Genomic DNA, 21,272 nt, shown 5'->3' with positions numbered 1-21,272 from the left:
CAGATGGAATATAAGGTGTTGCCTCATGGGGAAATGTTCATCTTTGGTTAACAACACGGAAGAGGCGTTAGAGTACTGGAACACAATCTCCTCCCAGCACTCAATACTAGCGACTTCAATCAGTATAGGTGACTGCAAACATCATTCAGTTGCCATCGACTGGTTCTAGTTCACAAATTTACCACCAGGGCCTGAACCATCTCTGCCTGTAATGCTATGCTCTATTACAGCTACAGCTGTACAAAAATGCCATGTAAAAAAAAAAGTTTACTGATGAAGGGCTTCAAACCAAAATGTCAACAGTTTACTCCTCTCCATAAATGCTGTCTGACCTGCTGAGTTCCTCCAGCAGTTTGTGTGTGTTGCTCAAAGTTTACTGCTGCTTTGCTTTTGGCCCACAATGTCAATGTTGCGTACCTCAATCAGAATCAGGTTTATTGTCACTGACATATGACGTGAAATTTGTTGTTTTGGTAGCAGTACAGTGCAATACATAAAATATGCTATAAATTATATTATAATATAATAATAATAATATATTATATGGCGGGAGGAGAGGATGGTGGCGCGCCTGCGCGTGTGCAGCCCTCCGGTGAAAAATGATATCGTATCTGTTAAATAGGGGCCGTGGACAATTCTGATTTGATGGAGAATGGACGTGAAAGCACAGAGGAACATCTGGAGAAATTTCTGAAACGCTCGTTCGCTGCTGTCGTTACCGCGTGGTAGGGAATCTTTTGGAGGGTAGGCCTCAAAATCCCCAGCCTTGCCTGCTTTTGGCGACCGAGAAGGAGGTCGAATTGTTCGGACAGAGATGGCGCTCAGTACTCGGTGTCGGAGAGCTGATCAGAGCTTGAAGTTTTCGGATGACTCAGAGTCGGAGTGTGGTCGGCATGGCAGGGAGAGTTTTTCTTCCTTCTCCTGTCTGCGTGAGATGTGGGACATTTGAGGGACTTTGAACTTTACTGTGCTCATGGACTTCTTCATCAAGTTATGGTATTGTTGCACTGTTGTAACTATATGTTATAATTACGTAGTTTTGTCAGTTTTTTCAGTCTTGGTCTGTCCTGTGTTTTGTGATAGCACACCGGAGGAAATAGTATATCATTTCTTAATGCATGCATTACTAAATGACAATAAAAGAGGACTACGTGTCTTCATAATCTAATAGTAAAAATTTATATTTAAAAGAAAGCAGAGATAGTGTTTATGAGTTCATTGTCTGTTCAGAAATCTGATGGTAGAGGGGAAGAAGCTGTTCCTAAAACATTAAGTGTGTGTCTTCAGGCTCCTGTACCTCCTTCCTGATGGTAGTAATGAGAAGAGGGTATGTCCTGACTGGAGGGGGTCCTTAATAATGGATGTCTCCTTGAGGCATTGCCTTCCGAATGCAACATTCAAGGAAGTGTGACGGATCTGTTCAGTCGGATTTACCTGAGGATCTCTGGCATTAATCCAGGCATATCTTCATGGAATATATATGGAGGGTTACTGACAATAACGTCCACAGCTTTACAGATCCGAGCCAGTTCAGGGGCATCTGTGAAACACAAACACAGATTAAGACTGATACTACAATGCATTTTGCTGCACTCAATACTGTACTGTCAACTTTAAACAAAAACCACATAGATATTAGAATAACTGGACAAACACAAGAGATTCCCCAGATGTTGGAAATCCAGAGTAACACACACAAAATGCTGGAGGAACTCAGCAGGTTAGGCAGCATCTATGGGAAGAATAAACAGTTGATGTTTCAGCCCGAGACCAAAATGGAGGAACGTTTATTCCTTACCATAGATGCCGCACAAACTGTTGAGTTCCTCCAGCACTTTGAGTGTGTTATTTCAGATAACAGAAGGTCCTGCTGGTGAGTTAGCATCCTGGCAAAAATGATACCATGAAGACAAAAGAACACTCGAAGCAACTCTGCGAAGAGGTTATTGAAAAGCACAAGTCAGGAAAATTGGTAGAAGAAAATTTTCAAGTCACTGAATATCCCTTGGAGTACAGTTAAGTCAATCGTCAAGAAATGGAAAGAATATGGCACAGCTGTAAATCTGCCTAGAGCAGACCGTCCTCAAAAACCGAGTGACTGTGCAAGAAGGGGACTAGTGAAGCAGAGACCTATGAAAACTCTGGAGGAGTTACAAGCTTTAGTGACTGAGATGGGAGAGACTGCGCATACAACTATTGCCCAGGTGCTTCACCAGTCACAGCTTTATGAGAGAGCGGCAAAGGGAAAGCCACTACTGAAGGGAAACCTGATGCAGTCCCCAAGAGAGCTGCGACTTGGGTGAAGATCTGTTCTCCAGCAAGACAATGACCCCAAGCATAAAGCCAAAGCTGCACAGGAATGGCTTAAAAACATCAAAGTTAATGTCCTGGAGTGGCCAAGTCAGAGTCCAGACCTCAGTCCAATTGAGAATTTGTGGCTGGACTTGAAAAGGGCTGTTCACTCACGATCCCTGTGCAATCTGACAGGGCTTGAGCAGTTTTGTAAAGAATGGGTGAAAATTGGAGTGTCCAGATGTGCAAAGCAGATAAGAGACATACCCACGCATACTAAAGGCTGCAATTGCTGCCAAAGGTGCATCTACTAAATACTGACTTGAAGGGGATGAGTAATTATGCAAACAATTATTTTGTGTTTATTAACTGTAATAAGTTTAGATGATTTGTAGAAATTTGTTTTCACTTTTTCTGTTGATCAGTGTCAAAAAAAAACCAAATTAAACCAGTGTTGTAAACAATAAAACATGAAAATGTCCAAGGGGTGAATACATACTTTTTATAGGTGCTGTATCCTCAAGAGGAGGGAGCTCTATTGGTGTCTAACACAGGGGTTTTCAACTTGGGTTAAGTGGGCCTTGGTTAATGGTAGGAGTCCATGACACAAAAACGAGTTGGGAACCCCTGTTCTACGCTGTATGACTGCAGATGGAAGAGGTGAAGGGCCGAATAACCTATTCAGACCCAGATTTACTTATCATATGAATAACGAAACATACAACGAAATGCGCCATTTGCGTTAACCATCAACACAACTTAAGGATCTGCTGGGGGCAACCCGTAAGTGTCGCCACACATTGCGGTGCTGACATAGCATGCCCATTGTGTTGAGCAACAACGTAACAACCGCAACAAACAACAGCAAAACAAGCCCCTTTTCTCCCCCTCACCCACACAGACAGGCTTCCAGCCCCAGGACAGGCTGATTTCGGGCCTATAGCCTCCAATGGGTTTGTGGACTCGTTGGCACCCAGCCTTCTATATTTTCTGTCATAAATAGGGAAAAGCTAAGCAATTCAACTGATCCTTTTGTTTTATCATTGGAATACCTCAATATATCTCCCGACCAACTAATCCACATTGCATACTGAAGATTTTTAGTGAGGTTTGAATTTTTAATAAATAAACACATAATTAGTTTTTCCCCACTGGAATACTTGGGGGTGTTTGTGATGAAAACATATAACTCAGTGGCCACTTTATTAGGTTCAACAGTACAGCAACTTGTGATGCAAATATCTAATCAGCCAGTCATGTAGCAGCAACTCAATGCATAATAGCATGCAGAGATGGTCAAGAGGTTCAGTTGTTGTTCAGACCAAAAATCAGAATAAGGAAGATTAGGGTAGTTTGAATACCTCAGAAACTGCTGATCTCCTGGGATTTTCATACAACAGTCTCTACAGTATACAGAGAATGGTGTGAAAATCAAAAAACATACAGTAAACAGCAGTTCTGTGGGTGAAAACGCCTTGTTAATGAGACAGGTTAGAGAATGGCCAGACTGATTCAAGCCAGACAGGAAGGCAACAAGAACTCAACCTCGCGTGACAACAGTGGTGTGCAGAAGAGCATCTTGAAGTGGATGGCACACAGCAGCAGAAGACCACGAACATAAAGTCAGTGGCCTCTTTGTTCCGTTCAGGAGGTACCAAATAAAGTGGTGACTCAGCATGATAATAGTAAAGGTTGGTAGAGAAACCTTTTTAGTTGTTTTTCTGCCCTTTAATCAGTGGTCAGGTTTGAACAAAACATGTCCTAAAGGGATGTGCACTGGCTCTGATTGACCTGCTGTATAGAGTACTTAGGTCAACACCTTTGACGCTCTCTTCGTTCCAGTCTTCCCTTCTTTAGCTCTGCCAAATTTATCTATTCTTGTTCACCATGTGAAAGCAGGATTGCAAACAAAATATCTTCATTAATGTTTACGCGGGTGCAATATAGTTTACTTTAAAAGTTGAGGTATGTTAGTTAACAAAATTTACTGCTTGTTCCATCACTTTTATCACAGGCAGAATGCACCTGGATCATTTCTGGATCCTGGTCTGTTTACTTAGATATGAAGCAGATAAGGCTGCACTCTGGTTCACATGAAATGTAAATTTCTTAATGGGGCTGGTCAATGATTAATAGTATATTTAACAAATATGACACCCAAAATAATTTTCAACCTCTAATACAAAGAAATTAGAGATAAACAGAGTCTGTTAAGTGGAAATACATGGTACTGTATGAAACCTTCTTTTACACCCTGCTATAGTAACAGAATTACAGATAAGCACCGGAAGCCATTCCATCCATTAAACCTGGGTTAATATTTTGAAAAAGGATCCAATTAGTCCTGTTTTTCACCTCTCTTCCCACAGCCCATGAGTTTTTGCATACTTCCGAAATGCCATTTGGTGACTGCACCATCGACGAGATCTCCAAGAGGTTCAAAGTACATTTATTATCAAAGTATGTATATTTTATGCAGCCTTGAGATTCATTACCTTTGTATTGTGTGTGAGTTTTATGTAATGTGTTGTGCAACTTGAGTCTGGAGGAACATTGTTTCGCTTGGTGGTATATATGTAAACAATTGAATGACAAGAAACTTGAACTTGACTTAAAGTGTGTCTCTTATAACCTTATACACCTCTATCAAGTTGACACATCCTCCCTCACTCCAAAGAGAAGACTTAACCAGGCCCTGCTTATTACAGTCTGTTTAAATGTTGAAATATGCAGTGAATTGCGCTGTTTGACCAACGACCAACACAGTCCAAGGATCGTGCTGAGGGCCGCTTGCAAATGTCGTCATGCTTCAGGCACAACATCATAACGTGCCAACAACATACTAACCCTTATTAAACTGTACGTCTTTGGAATGTGGATGGAAACTGGAGCACCTAGAACAAAGCCACGCGGTCACGAGGAAAACATACAAACCGCTTACCGACAGTGGCGGAAATTGAACCTGGATCGCTGATGCTGTAAAGCATTACATTAATTGCTATGCTACCGTGCTGATTCCCACGCTCCCATTAAAGTCATCAGCGGCCTGTATTCTACTCTTTTTTTTTAATCATCAGGGCTGGGTTTCCACTGCACCCTTTAAACTCATTGGGTTCACTGGTAAAATTTATTACAGTACTGTGTAATGTAGAAAAAAATGAATACAATCAAAGTGAATTGCAGTATTAACAGAAAAAACATTAATTAGTCCAGAAAATCAACCTCTCAGGCTCCTCTACAATTCTGAGTTATCACACTTACACTGAACTGCTCAATATCTTAGCAACACAAGGAGATCCTATCACACCAATATGTATTTTATGATTTTATTCTGGAGGACTTATTGGGCTGTGCCCCATTCAAGAAATGCATTCTTTACAACTTATAGGGTTAGTTTTACAAAATGAAGAACAACTGCAATTCTGTTTATTGCTTTTAGTTGCTCTTTGGTATTCTATAGCTGCATAGTGGAGAGTATCCTGACCGGTTACCTCGGGGCTTGGTAAGGAAACACTAACGCCCAAGAATGGAAAAGTCTACAAAAAGTGGTTGACACAGCCCAGTCCATCAGAGGTAAAGGCCCTCCCCCCACCATTGAGCACATCTAGATGGAGCATTGCCACAAGAAAGCAACGTAAATCACCATCATGGAACCCCCACATCCAGGTATTGCCTTCTTCCTGCTGAAGGAGATCGTACAGGGGTTTTAGGTCCTGCACTACCAGATTCAAGAACAATTAGAAACATAAAAAACATACAGTACAATACAGGCCCTTCGGCCCACAAAGTTATGCCAAACATGTCCCTAGCTTAGAACTACCTAGGCTTTACCCATAGCCCTCTATTTTTCTAAGCTCCATGTAGCCATCCAGGAGTCTCTTAAAAGCCCCTATCGTTTCCGTGTCCACCGCCGCCGCCGGCAGCCCATTCCACACACTCACCACTCTCTGCGTAAAAAACTTACCCCTGACATCTCCTCTGTACCTACTCCCCAGCACCTTAAACCTGTGTCCTCTTGTGGCAGCCATTTCAGCCCTGGGAAAAAGCCTCTGACTATCCACACGATCAATGCCTCTCATCTTATTCAAGTTAATTTGACTTTACAGAGCACTTTGGTGCTCAGTTGGCCACAGTCCATGATCAGAGCTAAATCTATTGAAGTGACGATCAATGCCTCTCATCATCTTGTACACCTCTATCAGGTCACCTCTCATTCTCCGTCGCTCCAAGGAGAAAAGGCCGAGTTCACTCAACCTATTTTCATAAGGCATGCTCCCCAATCCAGGCAACATCCTTGTAAATCTCCTCTGCACTCTTTCTGTGGATTCCACGTCCTTCCTATAGTGAGGCGACCAGAATTGAGCACTGTACTCCCAAGTGTGGTCTGACCAGGGTCCTATATAGCCGCAACATTACCTCTTATTACTCTTCAACCGTGAGGCTCCTGAGCCAGTGTGGATAACTTCACCCACCTCAACGCAAAACTGATTCCACAGCCTATAGATTCTCTTTTAAGGACTCCACACCTCATGTTCTCAGTAACTGATTCTGATTCTAACCGTTTATCTGTCTATCCACCCATCTACCTACCTACTTATTCATTTATTTATTTAATTATTATTTGCAGTTTGTCCTCTTTTGTACATTGGTTGCTTGTCAGTCTGTGTGTATAGTTTCTCACTGATTCTGCTGTATTTCTTTGTTTTACTGGAATGCCTGCAAAAAATGAACCTCTAGGTAGTATATGGTAATGTATATGTACTTTAAACTTTGGGAGCTTGTAACACACAGCTGGCAAAGATTTTGTGATATAGCAACATTAAATTGCCCACTTTCAGTAGACGTTTCTCACTTTCAAAGAGGCAATAAGTGTTGCTCTACTTATAACGCGGCCTTACGATGGTAGGAATATACTGCCCGAACAACAGCTTTCACCCGTTCACAAGCAGTTCGCAGTCTGAAAGAAACACTAGCTGCTTTAATTGTTTTTCTGTTAATTACAAATTCAGAATTTGTTCAAACTATTATTAAGTCCTTCCATTTTTAGCCACGGCTCACCAGCTAGCCTTCTTACTCTGAGTCATAGATTAAGAATGCTGGTGGCTGAGCCATGGCTGAAAAACATGGGAAAAAGCCCTCCGGCTCATCTCGCTTATGGCAGACAAGATACCCATCTAAACTAGTCCCATTTGCCTGCATTTGGCCCTATCTCCCTATAAAGTTTCCTTATTCACGTACCTTTCCAATTGTCCTTTGAAGTCAGTTCAGGTTACACTCCAGAAAGTGAAGCATCAAATCTAGATTGGTACACCATGAGATCATAAAATATAGGAGCAGAATCTGCCCGTTCGGCCCATCATGTCTGCTCTACCATTCAATCATGGCTGATTTTCTTTTTGTCAACTCCATTCTCCATGTAACCCTTAACCCCTTTACTACTCAAGTACCTATCAGTCTCTGCCTTAAATATACCCATTGATTTGGCCTCCATAGCCCTTCATAGCAACAGATTTCACCAACCTCTGGCTGAAGAAATTCCTGCTAATCTTAGTTCTAAAAGGAAATTGCTTTATTCTAAGGCTGTGCTTTTGGATCCTAGACCCTCCTACGAATGGAACCATCTAGTTCATGTCCACCCTATCCAGGCCTCTCACTGTCCAGCTGGTTTCGATGACACCTGTGCTAATAATGATCAAGTGCCATTATTGAATAAAACCAAAGTTTGACTCACTGTTTTTAAAAGTGTGAAAGATATTTGCGTGACAGCCTGGTATGGAAATGCCAATGCCTTTGAAACAAAAAGCCAAACAAAAAATAGTGGATACAACCCAGTCCATGACTGCTAAAGCCCTCCCCACCATTGAACATATTTACAAAGAGTGCCATCTATCATTAAGGACCTCCACCATACTGGCAATGCTCTCTTCTTGCTGCTGCCATCAGGAAGAAGGTACAGGAGCCTCAGGACCCACACCACCAGGTTCAGGTACAGTTATTACCCCTCAACCATCAGGTTCCTGAACCAGAGCTGCTAACATCGATCCTCCAGAAGCTCGGGCCTTGCGCCCTGAATTTCCTGGTTCTCCTGCACCGCAACGGCCAGAGGGTGAGGGCAGCTGAAATGTTTAACGGTCGACCCCGTCTTTTTTTTTAATTTTTAGTTAAACTAACACTAAACTGATTCAACAACCTATGGACTCACTTTCAAGGACTGTACAATTCATGTTCTTGCTTGCTTGCTTTTTTTTTTGTATTTGCACAGTTTGTTATCTTTTTAACATTGGTTGTTTGATCGTCTTCGCTTGCATTTTTTCCTTGATTCTATTGTGTTTTTTTTGTATTTCAAGCTTTGGTATCGTATCTTCTGCCTCATGAAGCGTTGGGGGGGGGGAAGTGGAACAGTGATATTTGATTATAATGGCTGTTTTACCAACACAGCGAGAAGTGTAGACAGAATTCATGGAGGAGAGGCTAGATTTTGTGATGGACTGGACTGTGTCCACACTCACTGGAATTTTTTTTTAACACGTCTGTAGCGAGGTTGGCATACCAAGCTGTGGTGCATCCGGATAGAACGCTTTCAATGCTGCAAGCAGAATTTTCTTAGCCTTCTGTCTCTGGCTGTTTTTGCATCTGTGTGAGATCCTGTTGTGACCAAATTAATTGGCAGACTTCCTACACTACATGGATGAGTTCACAACACACGGACATAAAATGAACATAAATTATACAAGACAGTGCAAAATAAGACATTAGTCTAAAAAGACAGAGGCAAAGCCATAATAGTGTAAGAGGTGGTCTGTAGTGTTCAATTACTGAGGTAGAGTTAGAATTGTGCAGGTCAATTGAAGAACCTGATGATTGTAGAAAAGTAGCTATTCTTGAAGCGGTAGTATGGGATCCAAGGCTTCTATACTTCCTACCCAATGGTAGCATTAAGAAGGATGCCTGAGCTGTTATTCTGAGGTAGTGATTAAGGTTGTGCTGGTTGATTCAAGAACCGAAAGGTTGAAAGGAAGTAGCTACTCCTGAACTTGGTGTTCAAAGTGCAAAGTAAGTTTACTATCAAAGTACATATGCTGCCCTGAGGTTCATTTTTCTTGTTGGCATTCACAGCATTTACAAAGAAACACAATAAAATCAATGAAAAACCACACGCAACAAAGACAGTCAAACAACCAATGTGTAAAATACAACAAACTGCGCAAATACAAAAAAAGAAAAAAAGAACAAAATAATAATAATAAATAAGTCAGTAATAAGTATCAAGAACACGAGTTGTAGAATCCTTGAAAGTGAGTTGATAAGCTGTGAAGCCAGTTCAGTGTTGAGGTGAGGGAAGTTTACTCGTCTGGTGCAAGAGCTTTTCCATTGAAGAGCACTGGTGTTTCCATACTAGGTCGTGACGCAACCAGTCAGTGTACTCTCCACTGTCCATCTATAGAAATTTGTTACAGTATTAGATAACATGCTAAATCTTCACAATTTCTAAGAAAGTAGGGGCACTGCCATGCTTTCTTTGTAATGGCACTTATGTGCTGATCCTCTGAAATGATAATGGTGAGAAATTTAAAGTTGCTGACCCTCTCCACCGTTAATCCCCTTTTGAGGTCTGACTCATGGACCTTCTGCTTCCTCCTCCAGTAGTCAATAATAGGCTTTTTGGTTTTGCTGACGTTGAGTGAGAGGTTGTTGTGGCACCATTCAGCCAGAATTTCAGTCTCCTTCCCATATGGTGATTCATTACTACCTTTGATTCAGCTAACAACAGTTGTGAGCAAACTTAAATATGGCATTGGCAGTGTGGGATTTCAGTTTTTGTACCTCCTGCACGACAGTAGCGGCAAGAATATGACAAGGCCCCCGCATGGTGGGGATCTTTGATGATAGATGCCGCCTTACTGAGGCAGTGCACCTGGAGAGAGTGTGAATAGTAGGGAGGGCTGTGCCACTGGTGCATTGGGATGAGGTCACTACTCTCTTTTTTCCTTAATTCTTCAAGTGCCAGAGGAAGAACCCTCACTAATTTTTATAGATGCACCGTAGAAAGCATTCTTCTAGGGTGCATCACAACCTGGTATGGAAGTCGTCCTGTCCAAGACCGAAAGAAGCTGCAGAAGATCGTGAACATGGCACAGCACATCACACACACTTCCATCCGTGGACTCACTTTACACCGCACGCTGTCGGAGCAGTGCTGCCAGGATAATCAAGGACACCACCCACCCAGCCAACACACTTTTTGTCCCTCTTCCCTCCGGGAGAAGGCTTAGGAGCTTGAAGAATCGTATGGCCAGATTTGGGAACAGCTTCTTTCCAACTGTGATAAGACTGCTGAACGGATCCTGACCCGGATCTGGGCTGTACCCTCCAAATATCCGGACCTGCCTCTTGGTTTTTTTGCACTACCTTACTTTCCGTTTTTCTATTTTCTATTTATGATTTATAATTTAAATTTTTAATATTTACTATCGATTTGTAATCCAGGGAGCGGGAAGCGCAGAATCAAATATCGCTGTGATGATTGTACATTCTAGTAGCAATTGTTTGGCGACAATAAAGTACAAAGTATAAAGATGAATGCATGGAGGAGAGTCAATGAGGTTTATCTCCCTTCTTCATTATGTCTATAAAGGATCAAACAAGCTGCGTGCTGCCAGAGCGAATCCCACACAAACAGGGGTGTTGCAGCTGGCTGGGAGTACTGGAGGTTGCTGGCTGGTGGTAAGAATTCCCAGAAGGACCTGCAGGGAGGTACTGAGCAGGTTTGGGGGCAGCCCACATCCAACCAGTTGTAAGTAGTTTCAAAATTGTCCCCAGTAATTTCTCAAGTAATTAAGATATATTTAATATATAAATATCAAAGAAGGTTCACCAGATTGATTCCTGGGATGGCAGGACTTTCATATGAAGAAAGACTGGATGAACTGGGCTTGTACTCGTTGGAATTTAGAAGATTGAGGGGGGATCTGATTGAAACGTATAAAATCCTAAAGGGATTGGACAGGCTAGATGCAGGAAGATTGTTCCCGATGTTGGGGAAGTCCAGAACGAGGAGTCACAGTTTGAGGATAAAGGGGAAGCCTTTTAGGACCGAGATTAGGAAAAACTTCTTCACACAGAGAGTGGTGAATCTGTGGAATTCTCTGCCACAGGAAACAGTTGAGGCCAGTTCATTGGCTATATTTAAGAGGGAGTTAGATATGGTCCTTGTGGCTACAGGGGTCGGGGTTATGGAGGGAAGGCTGGGGCGGGGTTCTGAGTTGGATGATCAGCCATGATCATAATAAATGGCGGCGCAGGCTCGAAGGGCCGAATGGCCTACTCCTGCACCTATTTTCTATGTTTCTGTGTTAAATAGATAAACATATAGTATTTAGAGGGATCATATATTTCAATGACAATACACCCATCAGACAATCAGGCCATTTGTCCCATTGAATCTGCTCTCCCATTCCACTGCTCTATTATCCCTCTTAACCCCATTCTCCTGCCTTCTCCCCGTAACCCTTAACACCCTTACTAATCAATAAACCATCAACCTCCGCTAAAAAATATACTCAATGAATTGGCCTCCACAGCCATCTGTGGTAATGAATTCCACAAACTCACCACCCTTGGTCTAAAGAAATTCCTCCTCATCTGTTTTAAAGGGACATCCTTGTATTCTGAGGCTGTGCTCTCTGTTCCCAGACTCTCCCAATATAGGAAACATCCTCTCCATATCCATTCTAGGCCTTTTAAAATTTGATAGGTTTCAATCAGATCCCCCTTCATTCTTCTAAACTCCAGCGAGTACAGGCAAGAGCCATCAAAAGCCTTTAATTCCCAGGATCATTCTTGTGAACCTCCTCTGGACACTCTCTGATGTCAGCACATCCTTTCTTAGATAAAAAGCCCAAAATTGTTCACGATATTTTAAGTGCGGTCTGACCAATATGCCTTATAAAGTATCAGCCTGACCTCTATGAACTGAGAGAAAATAATTTGTTGTTTGCTAAAACTAATTGTCGAATTAAGTTAAAAAATACTGAAGTAAGATTTGAACAATATATTTATTGGTCTATGTTCCATGAAAGCATCCTTACATCCTTGTTCAAATAACCCCACTAACATCGTGTACTTGTCATTCTGGTGTGCTGATCAAGCTTCCCCTTAATGCTTCTATGTTATTCACTTCAACTACTTCTTGTGGTGACAAGTTCCACATTTCGACCTGCTGAGCGAGGAAATGTCTCCCGAATTCTCTGTCAGCAAGCCACTGATTAACTTCCTATTCTTAGTGCTCTCGATGAACCCAGTGACTCTGGCTTGTTGAATAAACTAAAATAAACACGCTCGTATCTATTGCGAGGCTTGCATCAATTCTGATTTAGCGGTCAATCAAACTTACTAAAAAAAATCTGCAGGATTTCATTAATATTAGCTTTTCCGTGTTCACTCGAGACTACAGAGATTAACCCTTGGTAGTAAGCTTTTGGGGCACAATAGGTTTTCAGAGGAATGATACACCATCTGTGGGACACAGTGGAACAAATGACCTTTTGTGTGTTTGTTTTGTAAGATTTTAAATAGTAATTCCTAAGAAGTGACCTATGATCTATCCAACTATTTAGATGTATTTGTTTTCGCTGCTTGAGGAAGTGGCAAAGGAACAATCCAATAAATTGCCTTTCTGATGAAGGGTCTTGGCCCGGAATGTCAACTCTTTATTTCTTCCCATAGGACATGATTTCCTGACATCAGTTCCTCCAGCATTTTGTGTGTTACTCTGGATTTCTAGCATCTTCATAATCTATTGTGTTTATTAAAAAAAAGCACCTCATTTTTGTTACAATAGGTCCAGCAGTTAATACTCTGCCTGATCATCGATAATCATTCAAAATTCTTTCCATTCTTCAGGATCAGAATTATTACACTAAAGCACTGACTTAAATGATGTGATGTTTGCTGTTTAGCGGCAGAACTGTTACTATTCTCGGTGTCGGATGTGGGAGGCCCTGGAGTCTCCAAGTCTCCCGGACGTCTACATCTGCGCCAAGTGCATCGAGATGCAGCTCCTAAGGGACCGCGTTACGGAACTGGAGCTGCAGCTCGATGACCTTCGTCTGGTCAGGGAGAGTGAGGAGATGATAGAGAGGAGTTGCAGGCAGGTGGTCACGCCGGGGCCACGGGAGGCAGACAAGTGGGTCACGGTTAGGAGGGGGAAGGGGAAGAGTCAGGTAATAGGGAGTACCCCGGTGGCTGTGCCCCTTAACAACAGGTACTCCTGTTTGAGTACTGTTGGGGGGGACAGTTTACCCGGGGGAAGCCACAGTGGCCGTGCCTCTGGCACAGAGTCTGGCCCTGTAGCTCAGAAGGGTAGGGCAAGGAAGAGGAGGGCGTTTGTGATAGGGGACTCAATAGTAAGGGGGTCAGATAGGCAATTCTGTGGACGCAGTCCAGAGACCCGGATGGTAGTTTGCCTCCCTGGTGCCAGGGTCCGGGATATTTCTGATCGTGTCCAAGATATCCTGAAGTGGGAGGGTGAGGAGCCAGAGGTCGTGGTACATATAGGTACCAATGACATAGGTAGGAAAAGGGATGAGGTCCTGAAAGGAGAATATAGGGAGCTAGGAAGGGAGTTGAGAAAAAGGACCGCAAAGGTAGTAATCTCGGGATTACTGCCTGTGCCACGCGACAGTGAGAGTAGGAATGCAATGAGGTGGAGGATAAATGCGTGGCTGAGGGATTGGAGCAGGGGGCAGGGATTCAAGTTTTTGGATCATTGGGACCTCTTTTGGCGCAGGCGTGACCTGTACAAAAAGGACGGGTTACACTTGAATCCTAGGGGGACCAATATCCTGGCAGGGAGATTAGCGAGGGCTACTAAGGTGACTTTAAACTAGAATGGTTGGGGGTGGGAATCAAATTAAAGAGGCTAGGCGTGAGGAGGTTAGTCCACAACAGGGGGATGGGAACCAGTGCAGAGAGACAGAGGGGTGTAAAGTGAGGGTAGAAGGAAAAAGTACTAAGGAGAAAAGTAAAAGTGGCAGGCCGATAAATCCAGGGCAAGCATTAAAAAGGGCCACTTTTCAGCATAATTGTATAAGGGCTAAGAGAGTTGTAAAAGAGCGCCTGAAGGCTTTGTGTGTCAATGCAAGGAGCATTCGTAATAAGGTGGATGAATTGAAAGTGCAGATTGTTATTAATGATTATGATATAGTTGGGATCACAGAGACTTGGCTCCAGGGTGACCAGGGATGGGAGCTCAATGTTCAGGGATATTCAATATTCAGGAGGGATAGACATGAAGGAAGGGGAGGTGGGGTGGCGTTGCTGGTTAAAGGAGAGATTAACGCAATAGAAAGGAAGGACATAAGCCGGGAAGATGTGGAATTGATATGGGTAGAGCTGCGTAACACTAAGGGGCAGAAGACGCTGGTGGGAGTTGTGTACAGGCCACCTAACAGTAGTAGTGAGGTCGGAGATGGTATTAAACAGAAAATTAGAAATGTGTGCAATAAAGGAACAGCAGTTATAATGGGTGACTTCAATCTACATGTAGATTGGGTGAACCAAATTGGTAAAGGTGCTGAGGAAGAGGATTTCTTGGAATGTATGCGGGATGGTTTTTTGAACCAACATGTCGAGGAACCAACTAGAGAGCAGGCTATTCTGGACTGGGTTTTGAGCAATGAGGAAGGGTTAATTAGCAATCTTGTCGTGAGAGGCCCCTTGGGTAAGACTGACCATAATATGGTGGAATTCTTCATTAAGATGGAGAGTGACATAGTTAATTCAGAAACAAAGGTTCTGAACTTAAAGAGGGGTAACTTTGAAGGCATGAGACGTGAATTAGCTAAGATAGACTGGCAAATGACACTTAAAGGATTGACGGTGGATATGCAATGGCAAGCATTTAAAGGTTGCATGGATGAACTACAACAATTGTTCATCCCAGTTTGGCAAAAGAATAAATCAAGGAAGGTAGTGCACCCGTGGCTGACAAGAGAAATTAGGGATAGTATCAATTCCAAAGAAGAAGCATACAAATTAGCCAGAGAAAGTGGCTCACCTGAGGACTGGGAGAAATTCAGAGTTCAGCAGAGGAGGACAAAGGGCTTAATTAGGAAGGGGAAAAAAGATTATGAGAGAAAACTGGCAGGGAACATAAAAACTGACTGTAAAAGCTTTTATAGATGTGAAGGAAAAGACTGGTAAAGACAAATGTAGGTCCCCTACAGACAGAAACAGGTGAATTGATTATGGGGAGCAAGGACATGGCAGACCAATTGAATAATTACTTTGGTTCTGTCTTCACTAAGGAGGACATAAATAATCTTCCAGAAATAGTAGGGGACAGAGGGTCCAGTGAGATGGAGGAACTGAGTGAAATACTTGTTAATAGGGAAGTGGTGTTAGGTAAATTGAAGGGATTGAAGGCAGATAAATCCCCAGGGCCAGATGGTCTGCATCCTAGAGTGCTTAAGGAAGTAGCCCAAGAAATAATGGATGCATTAGTGATAATTTTTCAAAACTCGTTAGATTCTGGACTAGTTCCTGAGGATTGGAGGGTGGCTAATGTAACCCCACTTTTTAAAAAAGGAGGGAGAGAGAAACCGGGGAATTATAGACTGGTTAGCCTAACGTCGGTGGTGGGGAAATTGCTGGAGTCAGTTATCAAAGATGTGATAACAGCACATTTGGAAAGCGATGAAATCATTGGACAAAGTCAGCATGGATTTGTGAAAGGAAAATCATGTCTGACGAATCTCATAAAATTTTTTGAGGATGTAACCAGTAGAGTGGATAGGGGAGAACCAGTGGATGTGGTATATTTGGATATTCAAAAGGTTTTTGACAAGGACCCACACAGGAGATTAGTGTGCAAACTTAAAGCACACGGTATTGGGGGTAAGGTATTGATGTGGATGGAGAATTGGTTAGCAGACAGGAAGCAAAGAGTGGGAATAAACGGGACCTTTTCAGAATGGCAGGCGGTGACTGGTGGGGTACCGCAAGGCTCAGTGCTGGGACCCCAGTTGTTTACAATATATATTAATGACTTGGATGAGGGAATTAAATGCAGCATCTCCAAGTTTGCGGATGACACGAAGCTGGGTAGCAGTATTAGCTGTGAGGAGGATGCTAAGAGGATGCAGGGTGACTTGGATAGGTTGGGTGAGTGGGCAAATTCATGGCAGATGCAATTTAATGTGGATAAATGTGAAGTTATCCACTTTGGTGGCAAAAATAGGAAAACAGATTATTATCTGAATGGTGGCCGATTAGGAAAAGGGAAGGTGCAACGAGACCTGGGTGTCATTATACACCAGTCATTGAAAGTGGGCATGCAGGTACAGCAGGCGGTGAAAAAGGCGAATGGTATGCTGGCATTTATAGCGAGAGGATTCGAGTACAGGAGCAGGGAGGTACTACTGCAGTTGTACAAGGCCTTGGTGAGACCACACCTGGAGTATTGTGTGCAGTTTTGGTCCCCTAATCTGAGGAAAGACATCCTTGCCATAGAGGGAGTACAAAGAAGGTTCACCAGATTGATTCCTGGGATGGCAGGACTTTCATATGAAGAAAGACTGGATGAACTGGGCTTGTACTCGTTGGAATTTAGAAGATTGAGGGGGGATCTGATTGAAACGTATAAGATCCTAAAGGGATTGGACAGGCTAGATGCAGGAAGATTGTTCCCGATGTTGGGGTAGTCCAGAACGAGGGGCCACAGTTTGAGGATAGAGGGAAAGCCTTTTAGGACCGAGATTAGGAAAAACTTCTTCACACAGAGAGTGGTGAATCTGTGGAATTCTCTGCCACAGGAAACAGTTGAGGCCAGTTCATTGGCTATATTTAAGAGGGAGTTAGATATGGCCCTTGTGGCTGCGGGGGTCGGGGGGTGTGGAGGGAAGGCTGGGGCGGGGTTCTGAGTTGGATGACCAGCCATGATCATAATAAATGGCGGTGCAGGCTCGAAGGGCCGAATGGCCTACTCCTGCACCTATTTTCTATGTTTCTATAGCTTACAGAAATACATAAGTAGTGCAAAAGAAAAGGAATAGTGAGGTACCGTTCTGAAATCTGATGGCAGAGGGGGAGAAACCGTTTCTCAATCATTGAGGTAGGGTCTTTAGGCTCCTGTACTTCCTCCCCAATGGTAGTAATGAGAAGCCAGCATGTCCAGGATGGTGAGGATGCACTTGTTTCTTTTCCATTTAATATGCGTTCTTATTCCCTCTTCACCATCTCACTCTTTCTACCACTTTCTACTTCATGAAGGCAAGAGATTCTGCAGATGCTGGAAATCCGGAGTAACAAACAGAAAATGCCCGAGGAAATGCGGGGGAGGGGGTTGACGTTTTGGTTCTTTGAATGGGTTCCATGGTCCTTCTCTGTTTCATGGCTGTCTTTGAATCTCAGGGTTGTATGATTCATGTGTACTTTGATAATAAATACATGTTGAATCCTTTAAACAGTTGATATTTCTGGACGACGGGTCTCAGCCTGAAACGTTGACTGTTTATTCCTTTCTATAGATGCTGCCTGATCCGCTGAGTTCCTCCAGCATTTCATTTTCATGAAGTACAGCTTGCTAAATTACCTAAAGCCAAGCTGAAACTGGAACAGACATCAATATCTATAGACTTAATAGCAAATTGCTGCCAGTTTTACAATCTTACAAATGATACTTATTATGATACCCCTCCAGAATTAGAGAACTACAAAAAAAAACTCGGATAATTTGGTGGTGCCAGACTAGTAGATTTTCTGACTATTGGATATCATTTGAGTTGCCCCAACATATTTTTATTCCTTTTTTTACATAGAGCATAGAAAAATACAGTGCAGGAATAGGCTCCTTGGCCCATGATGTCTGTGCTGACCTTGATACCAAATTAAACTAACTTATCTATCTATATGATCCATATCCCTCCATTCCCTTCACGTACGTGAGTCTGTCTAAATGCCTCTTAAGTGTCAGTATCATATCTGTCTCCATCACCACCCTTGGCAACACGTTCTAGGCACCTGTCACCCCTCACACCGTCCTTTAATCTTTTCTCACTTGAAAGATATCTCCTCTCCCATTTGACAATTTGTCCTGTAATGTTTGATGGTAACTTTTCCAATAAATCTGAAGAGTTTAAAGAAAGTTCAGGAAACAGAAGCTGGTGAGTTGCAACCAGTAAATCTCAGCATGTCTGTCCACAAACCTACCGACATTCCTAACTTCCCATGTTCCCAAATTTAACCTTGCCTGTAGCCTTGGCCTGTGCTCCCAAAGATGCAGAATATGCAGAGTGTGAGCCAGAAACTAAACCAACAGGATCTCTGAATAATCCGATGAGATGATCGGAATGTTACTTTATAAGCAAATTACAAACAATCAACGTCACTAAAGCTAATTGAATGGCCCTGATCATATTGATGTGAATAGGAACCGCTGTTATGGTTCTTGAGTAGACTTCATTGGCCTTTCAATATTTGGTAGGTTTCAAATTCTCCTAAACTTCAGCAAGTACAGAGGAAACCCACGTGGCCACAGGGAGAATGTGCAAACTCCACACAGATCGCACCCGAGGTTGGGATTGAACCTGCGTCTCTTGTGCTGTGAGGCAGCTGTTCTACCAGCTGTGCCACACTAATGTTGACCAAAGGTCATCCTTCCAGAATACTGATTGTGTTTCTTGGCTCATCTTCGTGTTTGACCTGCTGACTACTTTCAGTATTCAAAGTTTAAAGTATATTTATTATCAAAGTACTTTATACAACCTTGAGACTCGTCTCCTTACTGGCAGCTAAAAACAAAGAAACCCAATAGCACCCATTAGAAAAGAAAATCGTCAAACACCCAATGTGCAAAGAAAAAAAAGGTTGTGCAAACAATAGGAAAATAACATTCACAACTGAAGTTTATGAAAGAGAGTCCACAAACATGAAGCCAGACATCACTGCAGATTCAGAAGCAGGACACAGCCTCAGCATAGCATAGAGCTGTGTAAACGTCGCGGAGCAGTGAAATGAGCCAGCCATCCCTTGCCTCTGGCCCTGAAACTCTGACCTTTTAAATCTGGCCTGGCGATTTAATCGTCCAGACCTTGGATTGTTCCTTACCCTTGGACCTGACTCCTGCTGCTTCGATATGCTATTTAACGGTGCCCTACCGCCTTAATCTGTCCTGTACCTGACCTTTCTAATTCGACCTGCTGCTTAAATTGATTGAACCTTGGGTCTTTCCTCGCTCTTGGGCCTGGGTTCGGCCTCGGTTCTGCCGCATCAAATCACCTCCGAGTCCGCTCCAACAATGGCGAAACATTGACTCACTTCCCGCTTTTGTGCCCTGCCACAACAGTATTGCACCTTCAAGACTTCAGTTCCCACAGCAAAAATGCCAGGTCGTACAGGCAGTTCAAAAGCTCAACTTCAAAAGAAGCTACAGGTTATTGTTTGCAGTGATAATTTACCAGAAAAACAAATAAAGTTTTGCAAACACAAGGAAATCTGCAAATGCTGGAATTTCAAGCAACCCACATAAAAGTTGCTGGTGAACACAGCAGGCCAGGCAGCACCTCTAGGAAGAGGTACAGTCAACGTTTCGGGCTGAGACCCTTCGTCAGGACTAACTGAAAGAAGAGCGATTAAGAGATTTGAAAGTGGGAGGGGGAGGGATGGAGCCAAGAGCTGGACAGTTGATTGGCAAAAGGAATATGAGAGGATCATGGGACAGGAGGCCTGGGGATAAAGAAAAGGGGGAGGGGGGGAAAGCCCAGAGGATGGGCAAGGGGTATAGTGAGAGGGACAGAGGGAGAAAAAGGAGAGAGAGAAAAAGAATATGTGTATATAAATAAATAAGGGATGGGGTACGAGGGGGAGGTGGGGCCTTAGCGTAAGTTAGAGAAGTCAATGTTCATGCCATCAGGCTGGAGGATACCCAGACGGAATATAAGGTGTTGTTCCTCCAACCTGATTGTGGCTTCATCTTTACAGTAGAGGAGGCCGTGGATAAACATGTCAGAATGGGAATGGGACATGGAGTTAAAATGTGTGGCCACTGGGAGATCCTGCTTTCTCTGGCGGACAGGGCGGACAGAGAGTAGGTGTTCAGCGAAACGATCTCCCAGTCTGCGTCGGGTCTCGCCAATATACAGAAGGCCACCGGACGCAGTATATCACCCCAACCAACTCACAGGTAAAGTGTCGCCTCACCTGGAAGGACTGTCTGGGGCCCTGAATGGTGGTAAGGGAGGAAGTGTAAGGGCATGTGTAGCACTTGTTCTGCTTACAAGGATAAGTGCCAGGAGGGAGATCAGTGGGGAGGGATGGGGGGGGGGCCGAATGGACAAGGGAGTCGCGTAGGGAGCGATCCCTGCGGAAAGCGGCGGGGGGGGCGGTGTGAGGGAAAGATGTGCTTAGTGGTGGAATCCCGTTGGAGGTGGTGGAAGTTACGGAGAATTATAAAGTTTTGAGTTGTTTTCTTTGTTTTGTTTACCGCCAATAATTAGTTGCTGAGCTTCACCAGTGCCATCTTAAACTGGAAGTTCTTATTTTACTTCATATCTCCATTCTTTGTGGGATTTTGCCTTCAGTAAACAACTGGGACCTGGATTTCTTTTCTATAAACCCACCATGATAAGATATGAATATATATAAACATCTGAGTTGTCCTCAGTTAGCTCTTCCAGAGGCCAAAGAATTGAAAACTGGATTGGGTTGTATTCTGTCCCCAGGGCTTTCACAATGTATTTGCTCCAAGAGAAATGCAGAGAGCAGCACAACTGCTGTACACGGTCTTTTGCTCAGGCCTAATTACACTCAGTCAGCCACATTGTTTACATGCCTGACACCAGACTCCTGACACCAACCCTCTGAACCCTGTCACAGCAAGAGAACTCCAAGTGCACAAATGAACCACTTCTAAAATTGTTCTTACAGCCTCCTCAGCAATGTGAAGCATCCCTAATGACATCTTGAAACTCAGGTCTCTATCG

The 21,272-nt window shown here is 43.3% G+C and overlaps 1 protein-coding gene across 10 annotated transcripts in view; it reads right to left on the bottom strand.

Annotated features, from left to right (window-relative positions):
- The window catches only part of hemk1 (HemK methyltransferase family member 1), a 193,164-nt gene that overhangs the window by 69,326 nt on the left and 102,566 nt on the right, over nucleotides 1-21,272 (bottom strand). For all 10 annotated transcript variants that reach the window (XM_063068215.1, XM_063068209.1, XM_063068211.1 and 7 more), the window contains one exon: nucleotides 1,435-1,540. In XM_063068215.1, coding sequence (XP_062924285.1) covers nucleotides 1,435-1,540 — 106 coding nt within the window. The remainder of the gene's footprint in view (nucleotides 1-1,434; nucleotides 1,541-21,272) is intronic.

The sequence above is a fragment of the Mobula hypostoma genome, chromosome 15 (genome assembly GCF_963921235.1).
Source record: "Mobula hypostoma chromosome 15, sMobHyp1.1, whole genome shotgun sequence".
Lineage (NCBI taxonomy): Eukaryota > Metazoa > Chordata > Chondrichthyes > Myliobatiformes > Myliobatidae > Mobula > Mobula hypostoma.
Note: the sequence above shows the minus strand (reverse complement) of the source record. Positions and strands in the feature narration are given on the sequence as shown.